This window comes from Salvia miltiorrhiza, chromosome 7 (assembly GCF_028751815.1).
Source record: "Salvia miltiorrhiza cultivar Shanhuang (shh) chromosome 7, IMPLAD_Smil_shh, whole genome shotgun sequence".
NCBI classification, from domain to species: Eukaryota; Viridiplantae; Streptophyta; class Magnoliopsida; order Lamiales; family Lamiaceae; genus Salvia; species Salvia miltiorrhiza.
In genome coordinates this window covers 30,790,444-30,809,508 of record NC_080393.1, presented here as the reverse complement: position 1 = coordinate 30,809,508, position 19,065 = coordinate 30,790,444, and the positions used below count along the sequence as shown (strand labels likewise).

The window sequence follows — 19,065 nt, the reverse complement described above, 5'->3', positions numbered from 1 at the left end:
CTTCATAGTTCTAGTTAGTTTTCGATTTAGCTTTGTTTAGTTTTTATTCTTGGCTTGTGATTGAGTGACACGATTACACGTTCAAGACATTTACAGTATTTCGTAATTCAATTCTATTTATTTTGTTTAATCATGTTTATGTTTTTCGTTCATGTTCATGCTTCCTTTTTGATTATGCAATTTAAATTATGCACTTTAGTTTCACGCCTAGATTAGTTGGTTTTTAATTTAGACGTATTTAATTTCTTAAGTTAGGTTTCATTTAAGTTGTTTAAAATCTTGCCTAGGTTTAATAGTTTAATTTGCCTAGTTAATTTTAAGATTAAGTTTCTAGTTAAGTTTAATTTCACGTTAATTTACTTTACAAGTTTTAGTTTAATAACCAAAGCTTACAGTTTTCGTGTGACATAATTAAAAGCCCTTAAAAATCTTGCTTGAGAGATGACACTGGGTCAACTAACCATCACTAGGATGTCCTTGTTCTATTGCAAGTCAAACTAGAGGTGTTTCTAGTTGAGTCAATTTTGGCGCCGTTGCCGGGGAAGGTTTTAGGCGTTTTAGTTGTGTCGTTTTTACTTACTTATTTAATTTTATGTTTTTCTCATTTTTGTTTTACGTTTCTTCAACTCGGTGTGTTTAATTCGTTTGTTTAGTGTTGTGCATGCAGGGACGCCGTAGTCTTAAAGCCAAACTCGTGTCTCCGTTGCATAGCTCGAGCGAAGGGATATTTAGGAAGACTAGCTGCAGAGGAGTGTTCGCCGAGGACAGAGCTGACGGTTCTAATTCCAGCTCTAATTCTGATTCTTACATTCCAGAGCAGACCATAGTAGAGGAGGAAGCCAGCTCTGACCGTACAGAGCAGACCACAGATACGGTAGCTAGCCCTGACAAGTCTAGCGCTGCCAGCCCTACCAATTCCAGCGCAGACCAGGCCAGCCCTGCCGATTTCAGCACTGAGCAGAATACGAACAAGGAAGAAACCAGCTCTGAACAGGACCAAGCAGAACAGAATATAGACGAGGAGAGGAAAGAGATGGCCCAAAATATGGAGTACATGGGAGACTTCACCAACCTGTGATTGGAGACACAAACACATCAGCAATTGTACTCCCCACCGCAGTGAGAAACTATAATCTCAAACCCAATGACTCGAGTTTACTGCCGGTGTTCCACGGGATCCCAAGCGAGGATGCGCTGCAATTCATTCAGGATTTTTGCACCCAAGTGCAAATAATTCCTTTGCTTAGTCTCACGGAGGACCAACTCAAGCTCAAGTGCTTCCCCTATGCACTTAAAGACCGAGCAAGGACCTGGATGTTATCTCTGCCGCCGAACTCCATCACCACTTGGGGAGAAGCATGTGAAAAGTTCATGCTCAAGTACTATCCCAACCATAAGACACAGGAGCTCAGGATGCAAATAATGGAATTCGCCCAAGGAGTGGATGAGCCCCTACACGAAGCTTGGGATAGATATCAAGAACTGCTCCGTCAATGCCCTCAACATCAGTACCCAAATGTCATGCTAATGCAATTCTTCTATGATAGGTTAGTGCCAACTGCCCAATTTATGGTGGACAGCACGGCAGGAGGTAACATAGCACGGAAGACAGCCACGGAGTTAAAGGGGATTTTCAAAACTTTAGCCGAGAGCTCCCAACAAAAGTTCGTCCGTGGAAGAAGAGTTGAAGCCAGCGCGGTGACGAACTAATTTGAGATGCAGCAGCAATTGGCTTCAATCATGTGGGACGTACAACAGCTGAAGATGGGAAAGGTGGACACACCTCCCGTCCCGGTGCAGAATTCAGCTCTGCAGCATGCAGCGCTGCCGATGCCAGCTCTGCAGAATGCAGCGCTGCCAAATTCAGCCCTGCAGAATGTTGAGCCTTGTGGTATATGTGGAGATTTCAGCCATGGAGCTAATGAGTGTCACAGAATGGGCGAGTTTACTCCGGAGGGTCAAGCTGAGATCTATGCGGCACAAGGATTTCAAAACTACAATCAAGTGCAGAGCAGACCGTACGGGCAGAATTTTAATCAAGCTCAACAAAATGTCAATGGTGGATGGAGAGGTCAGCCAAACTTTGGTTGGGGAAATCAAAATTTTGGGGGGAATCAATTCCGGCGACCACCCCAAATGGGATATCAACAGCAACCACAATACTTCCCTTCGCAGCAGGGCTCATCTCAACTGTACAGACCGCAATACCAACAATAACAATCAGCTCCGCAGCAGAGTGCACAGCCCATGCCACCACAGAAAACGTCGCTAGAAGATACTTTGCAAGCTCTCATGGAGATTAGTAAACAAAATATGGAGATGACTAAGAAGAATATAGAGTCCCAAGCATCTACCATAAAAAGGCTTGAAACAACTGTTGGCCAACTTTTCGGTACTTTGAATCAAATCCAACAACAGCAGCCCGGAAAATTCCATGGCCAGCCCTTGCAAACTCACCAAGCTCAAGTTGTCACTGTTCTGCGCAGTGGTAAGATGGTGGATAACAAAGTGGAAGTGCCAGCGCTGCCCAGGCCAGCCCTGCCGAATTCAGTGCTGCCAGCTCTGCCGAATCCTGCTCTGCCGAATTCAGCTATGCAGACTCCAGCCACGTCAGCTATGGCAAATCCAGCACTGCAGAACTCAGCTATGCAGTATTCAGCTATGTCAAATCCAGCAATGCAGAACTCAGCTATGCAGTATCCAGCTCTGCCGAATCCAGCTCTGGACAGGAGGAGGGAGCCGAGCCCAACGTTGCCGAATCCAGCTCTGCAGAATTTAGCACTGCCAGACCCAGCTATGCAGACTTCAGCTCTGCCACATCCCGTTACACAAACTCCAGCTCTGCCGACTTCCGTTATGCCAAATCCAGCCTTGACAAATCCAGCCTTGACAAACCCAGCTTTGCAACAATCAGCTATGCAGAATCCTGCTCTGCGAGCTCAACCCTGCCGAGTCCAGCCCTGATCAGCCCTGCGGAGCAGCATAGACAGTCAAAGGACGGAGAGCTGGAAAAGGAGAAAGAGGCCAAACTACACAAATCTACTACACCTTATCGGCCACCAATTCCTTTTTCGAGCAGATTGAGGAATGAAAAGTTGGATAAACAGTTCGCTGACTTCTACAACATGCTTGCCAAGGTGAACGTGAATCTGCCCCTTCTTGACGTGATCAGAAAAGTCCCGGCATATGTGAAGTTTTTCAAGGAGTTGGTCTCCAACAAGCGGAAGTTCGGGGACAATGAGAAGATTTTAGTCTCGGAAATTGCAAACTCCATCATACAGCAGCCCTTGCCACCAAAGCAGCGCGATCCAGGTAGCTTTGTGATTAAAATTGCTTTAGGAAATGGTAAGGAAGTCTCTGGTATGTTAGATTTGGGTGCCGGAATTAACTTGATGCCTTACTCTATTTTTAAACAATTAGAGTTAGGTGATTTGAAACCCACCCGCATGTGTTTGCAGCTTGCCGATAGTTCCGTTAGATACCCCTGTGGGATAGTGGAGGATGTTTTGGTGAATGTTGGAGGTTTAATTATTCCCGTTGATTTTGTGGTTCTTGAGATTGGGGAGGTGCATAAAAATGGTGTAGAGCACACACTACTGTTAGGAAGACCGTTTATGGCAACCACTAACACCTTGATTGATGTTAAGGATGGAAATATTAAAATGACCGTATTAGGGGAGTCAGTGTCTTTCTCTATTCATGATAGTCGTGCATTGCCTTCTGCAAATTTTATCAACGAATGCTTATTTATAGATCTTATTGATGGCTTGGTCGAGACGGTATTTGTGCAGGAGCAAGAGTGTGTGGACGTTTTTGCAGGATCAGCCGATATGGAAAAGCATCCAGCGCTGCCAAGGCCGACAAGGCTGATAGGGCTGCCAGCGCTGGCGAGCACCTGCCAAGATGACGAGATGGAAAAAGTCCCCCAAGCTCCGCTGCCTCTTGATGAACCTGTGTGGCCCAAGAGACCCAAGTTAGAGTTAAAGACACCAGCCTGACGATTTTGCCAACTCTGCCCAGCAAACCAGCTCTGACTACTCCGCCTCCTATGACGATGGATGCCAACGCTGCACATCTTTTACCAGCTCTGACGAGCCCAGCTCTGATGAGCCCAGCGCTGCCCATCCAGCCTGCTTTGATGAGCACCTGCACGGACGAGGAAAAGGAGGGGCCAATGTTCAGATCAGCAGCGCTGTCTCGGAAGCAAGATGATGTGTTGCTAAAGGAGGTGTTTGACCCTGGTGCGGGTGAGTTGTACATGGAGAATGCGAAGGAGAGTTTCAAAGTCAAAGGTCATCGCATGAAATCCTACTATAGGCTGAGTACTCCGATGGTGGTGGAGTCTCAAGCTCTGCACAACCCTAGCTGAAGATCAGCTCTGAAGTCGAGCTGGAGACTTTAACTCTAGCGCTTGGTGGGAGGCAACCCACCGTTGGTTTGTTTTTATTTTTGTTTTTCTTGTTCTTTCCTTGTTTTTAGTTGTGTGTTTTGTGTTTTTCCTACGTTTTGGTTGCTATGCGGATACTTTGATGCCTGGTGTTCATGTTTTAGATTCAGCGCTGCCCAGATTCAGCGCTGCCTAGTGAAGCGCTGCCGTCTCTACGCTGCCCAAGGCCACAAACCTCACTTTTCGCCGCCTCTCACGATGCTTCAGTTTTTCATTGCCGATAATCAGGGACGTTTTCTAAACTCTTCTTATTTCTTTTGTGCCATGAGGACATGGCATGCTTTAAGTGTGAGGGGGTGTTTTGTTGCTTATATTTTCAAAAATTGGGCGAGATTGATCTCTTTATGCTTAGCTTAGTCTTGGATACTTGCTAATTTTTATGAATTTGTGGAAGAGAAGATGGTTTTCGATGTGAATTTCGGGTTTGTGTTTGAATGGTGGTTATTCTTGTTTTACTTTTGATATGTGTTTCTTGTTTATGCAAAGAATTTGAGTTTTATTGCAACACGATTGTAAGTAAGTAAAACGTGATTTGTCCGGTAGATGCTAGAAGGAGTGTTGTCATTATGATTGCCTACGATCATATCTTATCTGTGAAAAAACGCTGGAAACCAGCGCTGAAATTGCCAGCTCTTGAACATCTGGCCTGTTCTAAAAACGTAGCAGCTCTGAGTCTCTGCTCCTCTAGTCCAACTATGAGCATGGGAAACCACGTGAAAAGACTTTGCATTACATCCAAATGGTTTTTATTTCACGAATTATGGCTCAACTGTAGAAATCTCAAGCACACAAAGTGTGAAAAATTAGTGATATTGATTATAAAGGCGATCACATTAGGGAATTCACTTCTAGCGGAGAATTGGGTCTGATCGAATTGCTTACATTATTGTTTTGTTGCTTCTTAAACTTTGAGTTACTTGCATGATTGATCACTAAATTATTAGCAACAAATTACCGCAACTAACACGGTGCAATTGTAGCATAAAATCAGTAACCGAGTATCGTATCCACAGGGACTATTAAAACGAATCACTCTAAGTAATCCTAATTAAACTCTAGTAATATTCAGGCAAACGAAAGTATGAAGGTTTGATTTACTTAAACTAAAACGCAAAAAGCAATAAATCAAAACACGTAGAAGAAATCAAATATTAAAAGACAACTGATCCTAGGGTAGTAAATTCATTAACTAAATCTATGTAATTAATCTATTAATCCTATGTACCAGTTTAATCCAGTTATGATGAGAGATCACAGAACTATTCACAAGCTTCTCTAACGAACACCTATGAAAGTAGATTAATTTACCCCCCTTCACATTCAAGACTCCAAGGAATAAATTAACTCCCAAGCGTACACAAAGAATAGCTCCCTATAGTTTCACCTATCCCATTCAAGTGTCAAGGCTACTACTATAACATGCATTCCTGAATCGGCTGAACAATTATCGCATTCAAGACTCAAACTGAACAGCTAGACATGCAAAATATTGGCCAAATAATTCACAAGAGATTAAGCACCAGGAATCATGAATCATAAACTGGAAGGCACAAAGGTATTAACAAATAAATCACATAAATTCAATCAACTATTTACAAACCCTAGAATCAGCTAAACGAAACTAGCCAGACATAGCAAAATAAAACTTTAACATAATTAAAAAGAACACAATTGTAAAAACGAATTCAATAAAAACCGAAAAAGAACAATTGTAGCAGCTTGAATCTCCAATCTTGATCCAAGCCTTGAAAACTAGAAAGCAATAAAATTCTAAAGCTATAAAACTGAAAAATATAAATGCTAGGGTTCGGGTCTATCGGCGGTCCTTCAATAGGACCTATTTATAGATTTCAGATTTCCTTGGATCACCATGTTGATTGCCATGCAAAGTAGAATTTTAAAGGTAATAGAATCGTGTAAAATAAAGCAACTCTCCAACTGGATGCGCGCTCTGGAAAATACTCCCACTCTTGCCAAACTCGCAACTCTCGCCAGAGGAACGGATGTCACCCGGGGAACGGGTCGCGCCAGAGGAATGGTATCGCCAGCGGAATGGTGATCTCTCTGACTATCGCCAGAGGAATGGCGATTTCTCTGGTATTCTTGATTCCGCTGTAATGGACTTCTCACTTGACTGCTCTAACTATTGACTCCTCTGGTTCCAGAGGAACGATGATTTCTCTGACACTTCGATTCCTCTGGCCTCGACTCCTCTGGCATCGACTCATCTGGCCTCGACTCCTCTGGCCTCAACTCCTCTGGCCTCGACTCCTCTGCACTGGAGCTTCGATTTCTCGCGCGATTGCATCTTCTCTTGCTCTTCCAGAGGAATGATGATTTCTCTGGCTTCTCCAGAGGAATGATGATTTCTCTGCTCTAGAGACCGGAACACCTGGAAAACGCCAAATTCATCCAAAATTCTCCAAAATTACATTCTTTCATCTCGAAAGCCTAAATCTCCTGCAAAGCATAGAATACACCATAAAACGCACCAATTTCCAGAAGATTATCTTAAAATACGCACACACAAACCCTTAAAAATAGAGTAAATTAAGCATAAATCAACTCCCCCACACTTAGCCTTTTGCTTGTCCTCAAGCAAAATCTATATGAATCCTAGGAAGAGATTGATTTCAACAATGTTCATTTCCATTCAAACATTCACAAAGTCAATTCAAAACTTTACCATCAACACACATCTCTCGATCATGCAAGTAACTCAAAGTTTAAGAAGCAACAAAAGAGTAATGCAAGTAATTCGATCAGACCCAATTCTCCGCTAGAAGTGAATTCCCTAATGTGATCGCCTTTATAATCAATATCACCAATTTTCACACTTTGTGTGCTTGAGATTTCGACAGTTGAGCCATAATTCATGAAATAAAACCATTTGGATGTAATCCAAAGTCTTTTCATGTGGTTTCCCATGCTCATAGTTAGACTAGAGGAGCAGAGACTCAAAGCTATCACGTTTTTAGTACAGGCCAGATGTTTTAGAGCTGGCAATTTTGAAGTTGGCAATTCGTCCAACATTTTCACATTTCATAGATAAGATACGATCGTAGGCAATCACAATGGCAACACTCCTTCTAGCATCTACCGGACAAATCACGTTTTACTAACTTACAAAAGTGTTGCAACAAAACTCATAATTCTTTGCACAAACAAGAAACATATATCAAAAGTAAAATAAGAATAACCACCATACAAACACAAACCCAAAATGCACATTGAAAACCATCTTCTCTTCCACAAATTCATACAAACTAGCAAGATTCGAGACCAAAAACTAAGTATAGAAAAATAAGCAACAAAACACCACTCCCCCACACTTAAAGCATGCCATGTCCTCAGGGCACAAAAGAAATAAGGAGAGTTGAGAAAACATCACTATATATCGGCATTGAAAAACTGAAGCATCGTGAGAGGCGGTGAAAAGGTGGGTTTGCGGCCTTGGACAGAGGGGAGAATGGCTGCGCTGAAAAGGGCAGCGGAATCCGTTGGGGCAGCGAAAAGAGTGACTGCTCTAGAAAAGTGTAGCGTGGAAAGTGCAGCGAAGAAAGTGGCTGCGCTGGAACATGAAGACCACCAGAAAACTGGAAGAGAAAAACCTGACCCAAACAAAACAACGAAACAAAGAGAAACAAAATGAAACTAAAAGGAAAGAAAACAAAACAAAGAAAAATAATTGGGTTACCTCCCAACAAGTGCTAAAATTAACGTCTATAGCTTGACGATACCTTTAATCACAGATCAACGAAGTTGACCACTTCCACGTCGCGGTCCAACTCTGCTTTGAAATATGGATTGAGGCGATGGCCATTAACAGTGAAAGTAGACCCATTCGACGCAAGCAACTCATAGGTCCCATTCCAATTGCTCTTGTGAACCACGTAAGGACCTCTCCATCTAGACTGCAGCTTGCCAGGAAATAGTCGAAGCTTAGAATCATACAAGAGTACCTCATGTCCCGGCTTGAATTCCTTTGTGCGAATGTTCAAATCATGGAATTTCTTCGCTCTTTCCTTGTAGATACGAGAACTCTCGTAAGCTTCATTCCTCCACTCATCCAACTCCGTCAACATATCTCGCCTTGTATGTCCGGCCTCCTTGAACTCCAAATTGATTCTCCTCGTCGCCCAATATGCCTTGTGCTCAATCTCAACAGGTAAATGACAGGATTTGCCAAAAACAAGTTGATAGGGAGACATACCAATTGGAGTCTTGTAGGCAGTGCGATATGCCCAAAGAGCATCATCTAAGTGCTTTGCCCAATCTTTCTTGTTGGCGATGCTCTTCTCCAGAATCTGCTTGATCTCTCGATTCGCAAACTCTGCTTGTCCATTAGCTTGAGGATGATATGGAGTCGTCACCTTGTGCTTTACTCCATACTTTGCCAACACGCTTGCTAGTAACTTGTTGTTGAAGTGCGACCCCCCATCACTAAGCAACGCTCTCGGTGCTCCGAACCGAGTCAAAATATTCTTTTGCAAGAATTTAATGACTACCTTGGAATCATTGGTGGTAGTTGGGATCGCCTCCACCCATCGGGACACATACTCCACAGCAAGCAATATGTAGGAAAAACCGCAAGAAGTAGGGAAAGGACCCATGAAGTCAATTCCCCAAACATCAAACAGCTCCACCTCAACAATTATATTATGCGGAATCTCATCCTTCTTAGTGATATTGCCCATGCGTTGACATCGATCACAAGACTTTACAAAAGCATAGCAATCTGCAAAAATTGAAGGCCAATAGAATCCACTATGATTTACCTTCATGGCAGTGCGGTTGGCAGTAAAGTGGCCTCCACTAGGTGAGCTATGACATTCTTCAATGATCTTTGGCCATTCATGCTCTCTAACACATCGCCGAATAAAGCCATCGGCGCACCTCCGGTATAGGTAAGGATCCTCCCAATAATAGAACTTGACATCATGGAGGAACTTCTTCTTTTGATAGTGCGACAACCCCTCGGGAATAGCTCCAATAACCAAGTAATTGCTATACTTTGCATACCAAGGATCCTTAAATAACAGAGCCCAAATCTGCTCATCGGGGAAAGACTCATTGATGGCTATCTTCGGATCATCCCCCTCGATCGGATTCTCCAATCGAGATAAGTGGTCGGCTACCACATTCTCACACCCTTTTCGATCACGAATCTCCATATCAAATTCTTGAAGCAACAAGATCCATCGAATCAAGCGGGGCTTGGAGTCCTTCTTTGTGAACAAATAGTGGATGGCGGCATGATCAGTGTAGACAATTGAATGAGTTCCAATCAAATAAGAACGGAACTTATCAAAAGCATACACCACAGCTAGCAGCTCCTTCTCCGTGGTTGTGTAATTCCTCTGAGCAGAATCCAAAGTTTTACTAGTATAGTAGATTACCTTGAACAACTTGTCTCTCTTTTGCCCCAACACAGCTCCCACGGCCCAATCGCTAGCATCGCACATCAACTCAAACGGAGCACTCCAATCCGGCGTGATCAACACTGGTGTAGAAATCAGCGTGGCTTTCAACTTCTCAAAGGAGACGCGGCATTCATCGGTGAAGACAAACTTCACATCCTTCTCTAGTAAAGCACAAAGTGGCTTGGACAGCTTGGAGAAGTCTTTGATGAAGCACCTATAAAATCCTGCATGCCCAAGAAAGCTCCGCACTGATTTCACAGAAGTAGGCGGCGGCAACTTTTCAATGGCCACGATCTTAGCACGATCCACCTCTAAACCTTGGGCAGAGACCTTGTGTCCCAAAACAATGCCCTCACGAACCATGAAGTGGCACTTTTCCCAATTGAGCACGAGTGCCGTCTCCTCACAACGCTGCAACACTTGAGCAAGATTGTCTAAACAATTATCAAAGGAGAAGCCAAAGACAGAGAAATCGTCCATAAATACCTCCATGATATTTTCAATCAACCCATGGAAAATCGCCATCATGCAGCGCTGGAAAGTGGCAGGAGCGTTGCAAAGACCAAAAGAAATCCTCCTAAAAGCAAAAATGCCATAGGGACAAGTAATGCGGTCTTATGCTGATCCTCCGGGGCTATCATGATTTGATTGTAGCCCGAGTACCCATCCAGAAAGCAGTAGTACTCATATCCTGCCAAACGGTCAAGCATCTGATCAATAAATGGCAATGGAAAGTGATCCTTACGTGTGGCGGCATTCAAAGCTCGGTAATCAATGCACACGCGCCATCCTGTGACCAGCCTCGTAGCTATGAGCTCATCTCTCTCATCCTTAACCACAGTCATGCCTCCCTTCTTAGAGACAACTTGCGTCGGGCTCACCCACTCACTATCAGAGATGGCATAAATGATTCCTGCATCCAACCACTTAAGCACCTCCTTTCTCACAACTTCTTGCATCGCCGGATTCAAACGTCGATGCGGCTGCACCTCAGGCTTGTATTCCTGCTCCAATAAGATACGATGCATGCAAATAGAAGGACTAATTCCTTTGATGTCGGAGATAGACCATCCTATAGCAGATTTGTATTTCCTTAAAACTCGCATCAACTTTTCCAACTCCAACGGAGATAAGTAGGCAGATACAATAACGGGAAAAGTTTCATTGTCACCCAAAAATTGGTACTTCAAATGATCAGGAAGTGGTTTCAGCTCAATTTTGGGTGCGGCTGCAGCTCTGGACGACTCCGCTGGCCTGGACGATTCCTCTGGCCTGGCTGATTCCGCTGGCGATGATTCCGCTGGCCTTGTTGATTCCGCTGGCCTTGTTGATTCCGCTGGCGATGATTCCGCTGGCATGCTTGATTCCTCTGGCCCGGCTAATTCCGCTGGCGACGATTCCGCTGGCCCGGCTGATTCCTCTGGCCCAGGGAATTCTTTTTCCACCGACTTCTTTCCCCCATTAACAGGTTTGCGAATATCCATGTAAGGCACAAGATCGATGGGGTGTCTCTCTACGGCCTCCAGCTCTGTAATATAATCTAGGATCTCATCACACGCCTCGTCTAGATTGGAATAAGGGTATAATGACTGTGTGATGCACTCCTCCAAAGGATCCTTCACGGCTGCGGGGGAATCCATTACAGACTCAATTGAGTTGCAATCCTCGATTTGTGGCTCGGCTGGCTTCTTCATCGCATCATAAATGGACAACGTCATCTTTTCATCATTGACGTGGAAAGTCAGATCTCCCTCTTGCACATCTATCAACGCACGTCCCGTAGCTAGAAACGGACGTCCTAAGATCAATGGAGTATTCTTGTCCTCCGGCATGTTGATCACTTTTTTTATTAGCAACAAAAATACCGCAACTAACACGGTGTAATCGTAGTATAAACAGCAATCGGATATCGTATCCACAGGGACTGTAAGAGGAAATCACTCTATCTATCTCCTACACAGACTCTCACAATATGCAAGTAAAACGCTTATGAAGGTGAATATTGAACTAAGATTAAAACGCAATTAACAATAATTAAAAGCACGTAGGAAAATTTGAATAATAAAGACAACTGATCCTAGGGTAGTAAATTCATTAACTAAATCCACATAATAAATCCATTAATCCTATGTACCAGTTTAATCCAGTTATGATGAGAGATCACTAAATTAATCAATTACTCTCGCTAGAGCAGCAACGATCGTAGATTAGTAAATTATCTATCTCCGTTAGGTCTCAAGAAAATCTACTAACTCCCAATAGCTCCTAAGAATAACTCCCTATGATCCACCTATCTCCGCTAGGTCTCAAGGTTAAAATCATATCATACATTCCTGAATCCGCTAAACAGTTATCTCCGCTAGGTCTCAAACCGAATAGCTAAACATGCAAACTATTGATCAGATAATTCACAAGAATTTAAGCACCAGGAATTATGAATCATAAACTGGAAGGCACAAAGGTATTAACAAATAAATCACATAAATTCAATCAACTATTTACAAACCCTAGAATCAGCTAAAGGAAACTAGCCAGACATGATAAAATAAAACATAAACATGATTAAAAAGAAAGCAATTATAAAAACTAAATTGTATAAAAACCGAATGAAAAACGATTGTAGCGGCTTGAATCTTCAGTCTTGATCCAAGCCTTGAAAACTGGAAAGCTAAAAAGTTCTAAAACTATAAAACTGAAATATGAAAGTTGGGAACTGAAAAACTAAAGCTGGGAACCCTAGATAGGTGCAAGGAAGACCTATATATAGTATCAGGGTAAAACTACAGAGTTTGGGCTCGAAAAGGACTCTAAAAACGAATTAAAACTCAAAATAACGGACAGGCGGCGACCCCTCGGCGGGCATCCGGCAGTCGCCGGTTTCTTCCCATTTTTTCCTCTTCACGCGGCGGGCGCCCGGCGGGCGCCGCCTGATCGCCAGCCACGCCGATTTCTCGGCGGGCTGAGTGGCGGGCGCCGGCTGGGTCGCCGGCTGCTGCTCAATTTTTCCTCTTCTGCCGACGGTCGCCGGCTGGGTCGCCGGTTGATCGCCGGAAATTCCGTTTTCTCCTTTTCTCGAGCTCTTCAAGCTCGTTTCGTCGATTTTCACATCCGGAACACTTGTAACTTGATATTTGGATCTTCAACATCCATATGTAGCTTTCAAAACATTCAAACCTATAACAAAATGACCAAAACCATACCCAAAAGTAATATCACAAAAGAATATGAAACTTAAACCAAATGATATCATAACCAAGCATAATTCTAGCACTTTGACACTTAAACACTCCTAAAAATAATGCAAAATGAGTGTTTATCAACTCCCCCAAACTTACATCATTGTTCGTCCTCGAATAATGGAAAGAATAAACTCAATAAACACGAATGGGCAGAAATTTGGATCACAGAGGCCTCAGAAAAACGTAGAAAGTTAGAATTCTCAAATCTCCAACAAGTAAACACAAAGTTCACCAATTAAACACAACTTAAAACAAAATCAACCTTGAATTTCAAACAATTGAATCTCACTATGTATGTGTATCACTCAACTCTCAATGTGTATGATGGGACGTGTATACTCTCATCGAATTCAATGCAATGCAGATCACTTACCATAGGCTTGCCAATCGGCTACAATCTCCATCGCTAAAAGTGTGCCAAGACTAAGATCAAATAGGTCTTTATTTTTGGGTTATAATGTAGGAACATTGGTTAAGGTAGGGAAATATAGGCTAAGTGACTCAAATAGATCAAGAACACCAACCTTATAGCTTCACAAATCAAGCATGGAATAAATTCCATCTTCCACCCATCTATGCCACCATAATCAACACAACTCAAGGGATTTAATCATCACAAAATAGAACTAAACACTCTTTTATGCTCTCCATTTCTTTCCAACACACAAAGTCGACTTTCAAACAAATATCTCAATATACTCTCGACTTCACTCTTTTTTTTTCTTTTTTTTTTCTTTCTTTTTCTTTTTCTTTTCTTCTTTTTTTTTCTTCTTTTTCACTTTTCTAGAGCTCATAAGAGTAAATAGTAACACAAAATCATCCCTTCTTTTCACAACCCACTATGAAAATTCACCACACAAAGATTCCCATATACTTCATCACCCCCTATCATCCGGCTAAAGAATAAAAGCTAAATAGGCTCAAAGTGGATAACAAAGGATAAAATTTTCAAGGACAGTGTTTGGGATAATAATGTGGCTAACAAAAGATGGCCTAAAATCATCTCATAATCCTGGGCACAACAGCAACCTCGACACAGAAACCATGGCAAGTTCTAGAAGATCACTACATATGCATGACAAAACTCACAACAAAGAATAAACTGTGTATGATAAACAGTTATGACTCAAAATCTCACAGGTTTATTCAACGTCCAAAAGTCAAGGTTAAAATCACTCTAGAATTATGCAAATTAGTTCGAATTATGCTCAAATCATCAAAGAAAAATCAAATTCCAATTTTTTTTTTTCTCACAGAAATCATCATTGGCATCTCACCAGAAATCTAATGGAGCATTAATCAACTAAAAAACAATCACAAACACACACCACCAACCAAGCAGGATAAAACAATAAAGCCAACAAAAATATAAAAGTGATACACATATCTAATCTCACCCCCCTCCCCCAAACTTATTACAGAACATAAGTTCGAAAGTAAGTTTGGAGGGATGATGATATGTGTGTCACTACTCACAGAAACACATGCTCCATGGTGGTGGTATGAACAAAGCGCGAGTTCCCGCACCTTCTAAGCTCAACACTGCACTAAACTCCCAAACAAAACAAAGAAACAAAAAGAAACTAAAAGAAAGAAAACAAAACAACGAAAACGGTTGGGTTACCTCCCAACAAGTGCTTAATTTAACGTCTAGAGCTCGACGATACCTCATGGCTCATCCTATCCCCACACGGTGGAAAGCAATGAGAGGCATCAAAAGAAGATAAACTTTTAAATCCCATAACACCTCTGAAAAGGTAAGCCAACCAATCGCACAAGCAATAATAAAGTTATCGGGATCATCCTGCTTCAAAGAGATCTCCATGAATTTGGTCCTCTTTTCATCAGTATTTGGCTTGGCCAAGTAGCAGGTGAATGGAGCAACAAGCTTGCACTCGGGTCTGGGAGGAGCAGGAATAGAAACAAGCTCTATAGCAACAAAAATAGGAGGGATGCTAAAATCCTCCTTTGGAGTAGGGGGCTCATCAGCTGCTATTTTCTCCTCCGCATCCTGCAGCTTTGAAAAAGACTGATGTTGTGCACGCCTGTCCGATTCTTCGAGCAGTTTTTCTAGATCTTTCACTATACGCCTACACTCTGAGGGACACATCAGTTCAAACATCAGGAGCCATGAAAAAAAAAATTAAAGAAAAGAAAAGCCTGAAATAATGCCTAAGTCCTATCAGGAATATTAAAGTAAATTTCTAATCAGTCCCCGGCAACGGCGCCAAAAAGTTGATCACTTTTTTTATTAGCAACAAAAATACCGCAACTAACACGGTGTAATCGTAGTATAAACAGCAATCGGATATCGTATCCACAGGGACTGTAAGACGAAATCACTCTATCTATCTCCTACACAGACTCTCACAATATGCAAGTAAAACGCTTATGAAGGTGAATATTGAACTAAGATTAAAACGCAATTAACAATAATTAAAAGCACGTAGGAAAATTTGAATAATAAAGACAACTGATCCTAGGGTAGTAAATTCATTAACTAAATCCACATAATAAATCCATTAATCCTATGTACCAGTTTAATCCAGTTATGATGAGAGATCACTAAATTAATCAATTACTCTCGCTAGAGCAGCAACGATGGTAGATTAGTAAATTATCTATCTCCGTTAGGTCTCAAGAAAATCTACTAACTCCCAATAGCTCCTAAGAATAACTCCCTATGATCCACCTATCTCCGCTAGGTCTCAAGGTTAAAATCATATCATACATTCCTGAATCCGCTAAACAGTTATCTCCGCTAGGTCTCAAACCGAATAGCTAAACATGCAAACTATTGATCAGATAATTCACAAGAATTTAAGCACCAGGAATTATGAATCATAAACTGGAAGGCACAAAGGTATTAACAAATAAATCACATAAATTCAATCAACTATTTACAAACCCTAGAATCAGCTAAAGGAAACTAGCCAGACATGCTAAAATAAAACATAAACATGATTAAAAAGAAAGCAATTATAAAAACTAAATTGTATAAAAACCGAATGAAAAACGATTGTAGCGGCTTGAATCTTCAGTCTTGATCCAAGCCTTGAAAACTGGAAAGCTAAAAAGTTCTAAAACTATAAAACTGAAATATGAAAGTTGGGAACTGAAAAACTAAAGCTGGGAACCCTAGATAGGTGCAAGGAAGACCTATATATAGTATCAGGGTAAAACTATAGAGTTTGGGCTCGAAAAGGACTCTAAAAACGAATTAAAACTCAAAATAACGAACAGGCGGCGACCCCTCGGCGGGCATCCGGCGGTCGCCGGTTTCTTCCCATTTTTTCCTCTTCACGCGGCGGGCGCCCGGCGGGCGCCGCCTGATCGCCAGCCACGCCGATTTCTCGGCGGGCTGAGCGGCGGGCGCCGGCTGGGTCGCCGGCTGCTGCTCAATTTTTCCTCTTCTGCCGGCGGTCGCCGGCTGGGTCGCCGGTTGATCGCCAGAAATTCCGTTTTCTCCTTTTCTCGAGCTCTTCAAGCTCGTTTCGTCGATTTTCACATCCGGAACACTTGTAACTTGATATTTGGATCTTCAACATCCATATGTAGCTTTCAAAACATTCAAACCTATAACAAAATGACCAAAACCATACCCAAAAGTAATATCACAAAAGAATATGAAACTTAAACCAAATGATATCATAACCAAGCATAATTCTAGCACTTTGACACTTAAACACTCCTAAAAATAATGCAAAATGAGTGTTTATCACATGTCCAAGACTACGAAATCTGCAAGAAAGATAAACTGCTCCACCTGCACTAGAACGTCCTCCACAACTCCCTTGGGATATGTGATGGAACGATCTGCCATCTGCAAAGCAATCGAGGTAGGCTTGATATCTCCAATCTCCAAGCGGTTGAAAATAGAGAGAGGCATCAAATTGATGCTTGCCCCTAAGTCACAAAGACCACGGGAGAAGTTCTTCCCTCCAATCACACAAGCGATAGTAAAGCTACCGGGATCCTTTTGCTTCAATGGTAGCTTTCTTTGTAGTACTGCACTGCATTCCTCGGAAAGATTAATCGTCTCATATTTCCCCAACTTCCTCTTGTTGGAGACTGCATCCTTGAGGAACTTGGCATAGCCTGGCATATCTCTCAAAGCATCAAGTAAAGGAATGTTGATGTGAAGCTTTGACATCTCCATGAACTTGGCTAACTTATGATCCATCTTCGGCTTTGCCAGGCTATTCGGGAAGGGTGCTACAGGCTTGTACTCTGGCCTGGGAAACGTAGGAGTAGGAATAGGCTTCTTAACATCAGAGGTTTTCGACGATGCCTTAGAAGTAGGCGGTGAATCGCACACAATCGTCTCCAGGTCATCCTCCTCCATAATCTCTACATTCTTCTCCTTTCCATTCTTGACGTCCCGCTGCTCTGGCTGATCTCGCTGCTCTGGCTGATCCCGATGCTCTGCAGAGGAATAATGATTCCTCTGCTCTGTATGATTTTCATATTGAGTTCCACTCCTTAGATGAATTGCATTACACTGATTTTTGGGATTAATTTCAGTGTTGCTAGGAAAGTGGCCCGGCTTGTGCTGTGCAGCTGCTTGGTTAGCCATTTGACCAACTTGATTTTCTAACATCTGCACCTGCTTAGAAAGTGCTGACACATTTTTCTCCATGCTGAACATTTTGGTTCCCAAGTTTGCCGAGTTTGTCTCCATCCCGGTGACCTTCACCAAAACTTGCTTCATCATTTCCTCCATTGAATCTCTCTTTGGCTCATTGATGATTCCCCCACTAGAAACAGAAAATCCAGGTGGAGGCTGCAAAGCATTGTTGGGATTTGAATAGGAAAAATTTGGATGATTCCTATTATTTGGATGATACGGTGGATTTCCGCCCTGATGTCCCTGATAGTTTGGCCTATGGAATTGGTACTGCCGCTGGACAAAATTAGCATCTTCAGACTGTGCCACATCGGATAAAATCGGCTGCTGAGGGATTTTGGCTAGCAGTGCTTTTCTCTCCAACTCATACTGCTTTTGTAGGGCTTCGTATTTCTCCTTAAAATCATCTCTCTCCTCGTTTACAGCTGCAATTCTTCTAGTAGAATTTCTGTCATTCGGCCGTTGATAACTGTTGGAGGCCATCTCTTCTATCACACGATAAGCCTCCTTTGTATTTCTATGGAGAAGACATCCACCTGCAGTAGCATCCACCATACTTTTTGTCAGACCAGTCAAACCATTATAAAAGTGAATGATTTGCTGATCCTCCGTGAAACCATGTTGTGGACAGTTCCTGAGCAGCTCACGAAATCTTTCCCAAGCATCATGAATGGTCTCATCTCCTAGCTGGGAAAAGTGAGAAATTTCTGCAATGATTTTCTGAGCTTTAGAAGCGGGAAAGTATTTTGCCAGGAAAGCTCTACACAAATCCTCCCATCCAGTAATAGCACTTCTGTCCAAACTCTTGAACCATTTATTTGCTCTGTCTCTGAGAGAGAATCCAAACATCTTCATTCTGATGGCATCTGGTGGCACTCCATTCTGCTTAATTGTGTCGCAGATATCTAGAAACTGAGTGATGTGAGCATGCGGATTTTCAGCAGCCATTCCACTAAACTGTTCAGCTTGCACCATGTTTATCAATCTCGGCTTCAGCTCAAACGTGTTAGCCTGCACAGTTGGTCCCCAACTGCCTCCTTAAAATTGATCAACCCGAGGCTGATACATGTGATTCAGTGGTGGCTCTGGTGGAGGAGTTCGATTGCGCTCTCTCTCTTCGTCTAGTTGCCTCTGAAGGTGTGTCACGGCTCGCACAAGAGTTTCAAGGTCCATGTTATTATGTTGCTCTGCCATTGTTTGCTTCTTCTTTTCGTGGTTGTCTCTTTTGTACTGCTTTTCAATTTCCAAGTTCAAAGGTACTAAATGTTCCTTTCCTTTGGATCTCGTGATCATACACGCCTGAGACAACAAACAAAAATAGAAATTTAA

The 19,065-nt window shown here is 42.4% G+C and overlaps 1 protein-coding gene and 1 non-coding gene across 2 annotated transcripts; both read left to right on the top strand.

Annotated features, from left to right (window-relative positions):
- Positions 1 to 1,716: 1,716 nt before the first annotated feature.
- Positions 1,717 to 2,964, top strand: LOC130994076 (uncharacterized). The gene is made up of 2 exons (XM_057919109.1): positions 1,717 to 2,071; positions 2,225 to 2,964. The coding sequence occupies exons 1-2, from the start codon at positions 1,717 to 1,719 to the stop codon at positions 2,962 to 2,964; spliced, it is 1,095 nt and encodes a 364-aa protein (XP_057775092.1).
- A 15,385-nt stretch (positions 2,965 to 18,349) lies between these two features.
- On the top strand, positions 18,350 to 18,456 carry LOC130996489 (small nucleolar RNA R71). The gene has a single exon (XR_009092658.1). It is a non-coding gene; the product is annotated as a small nucleolar RNA R71 (small nucleolar RNA).
- Positions 18,457 to 19,065: the final 609 nt, after the last annotated feature.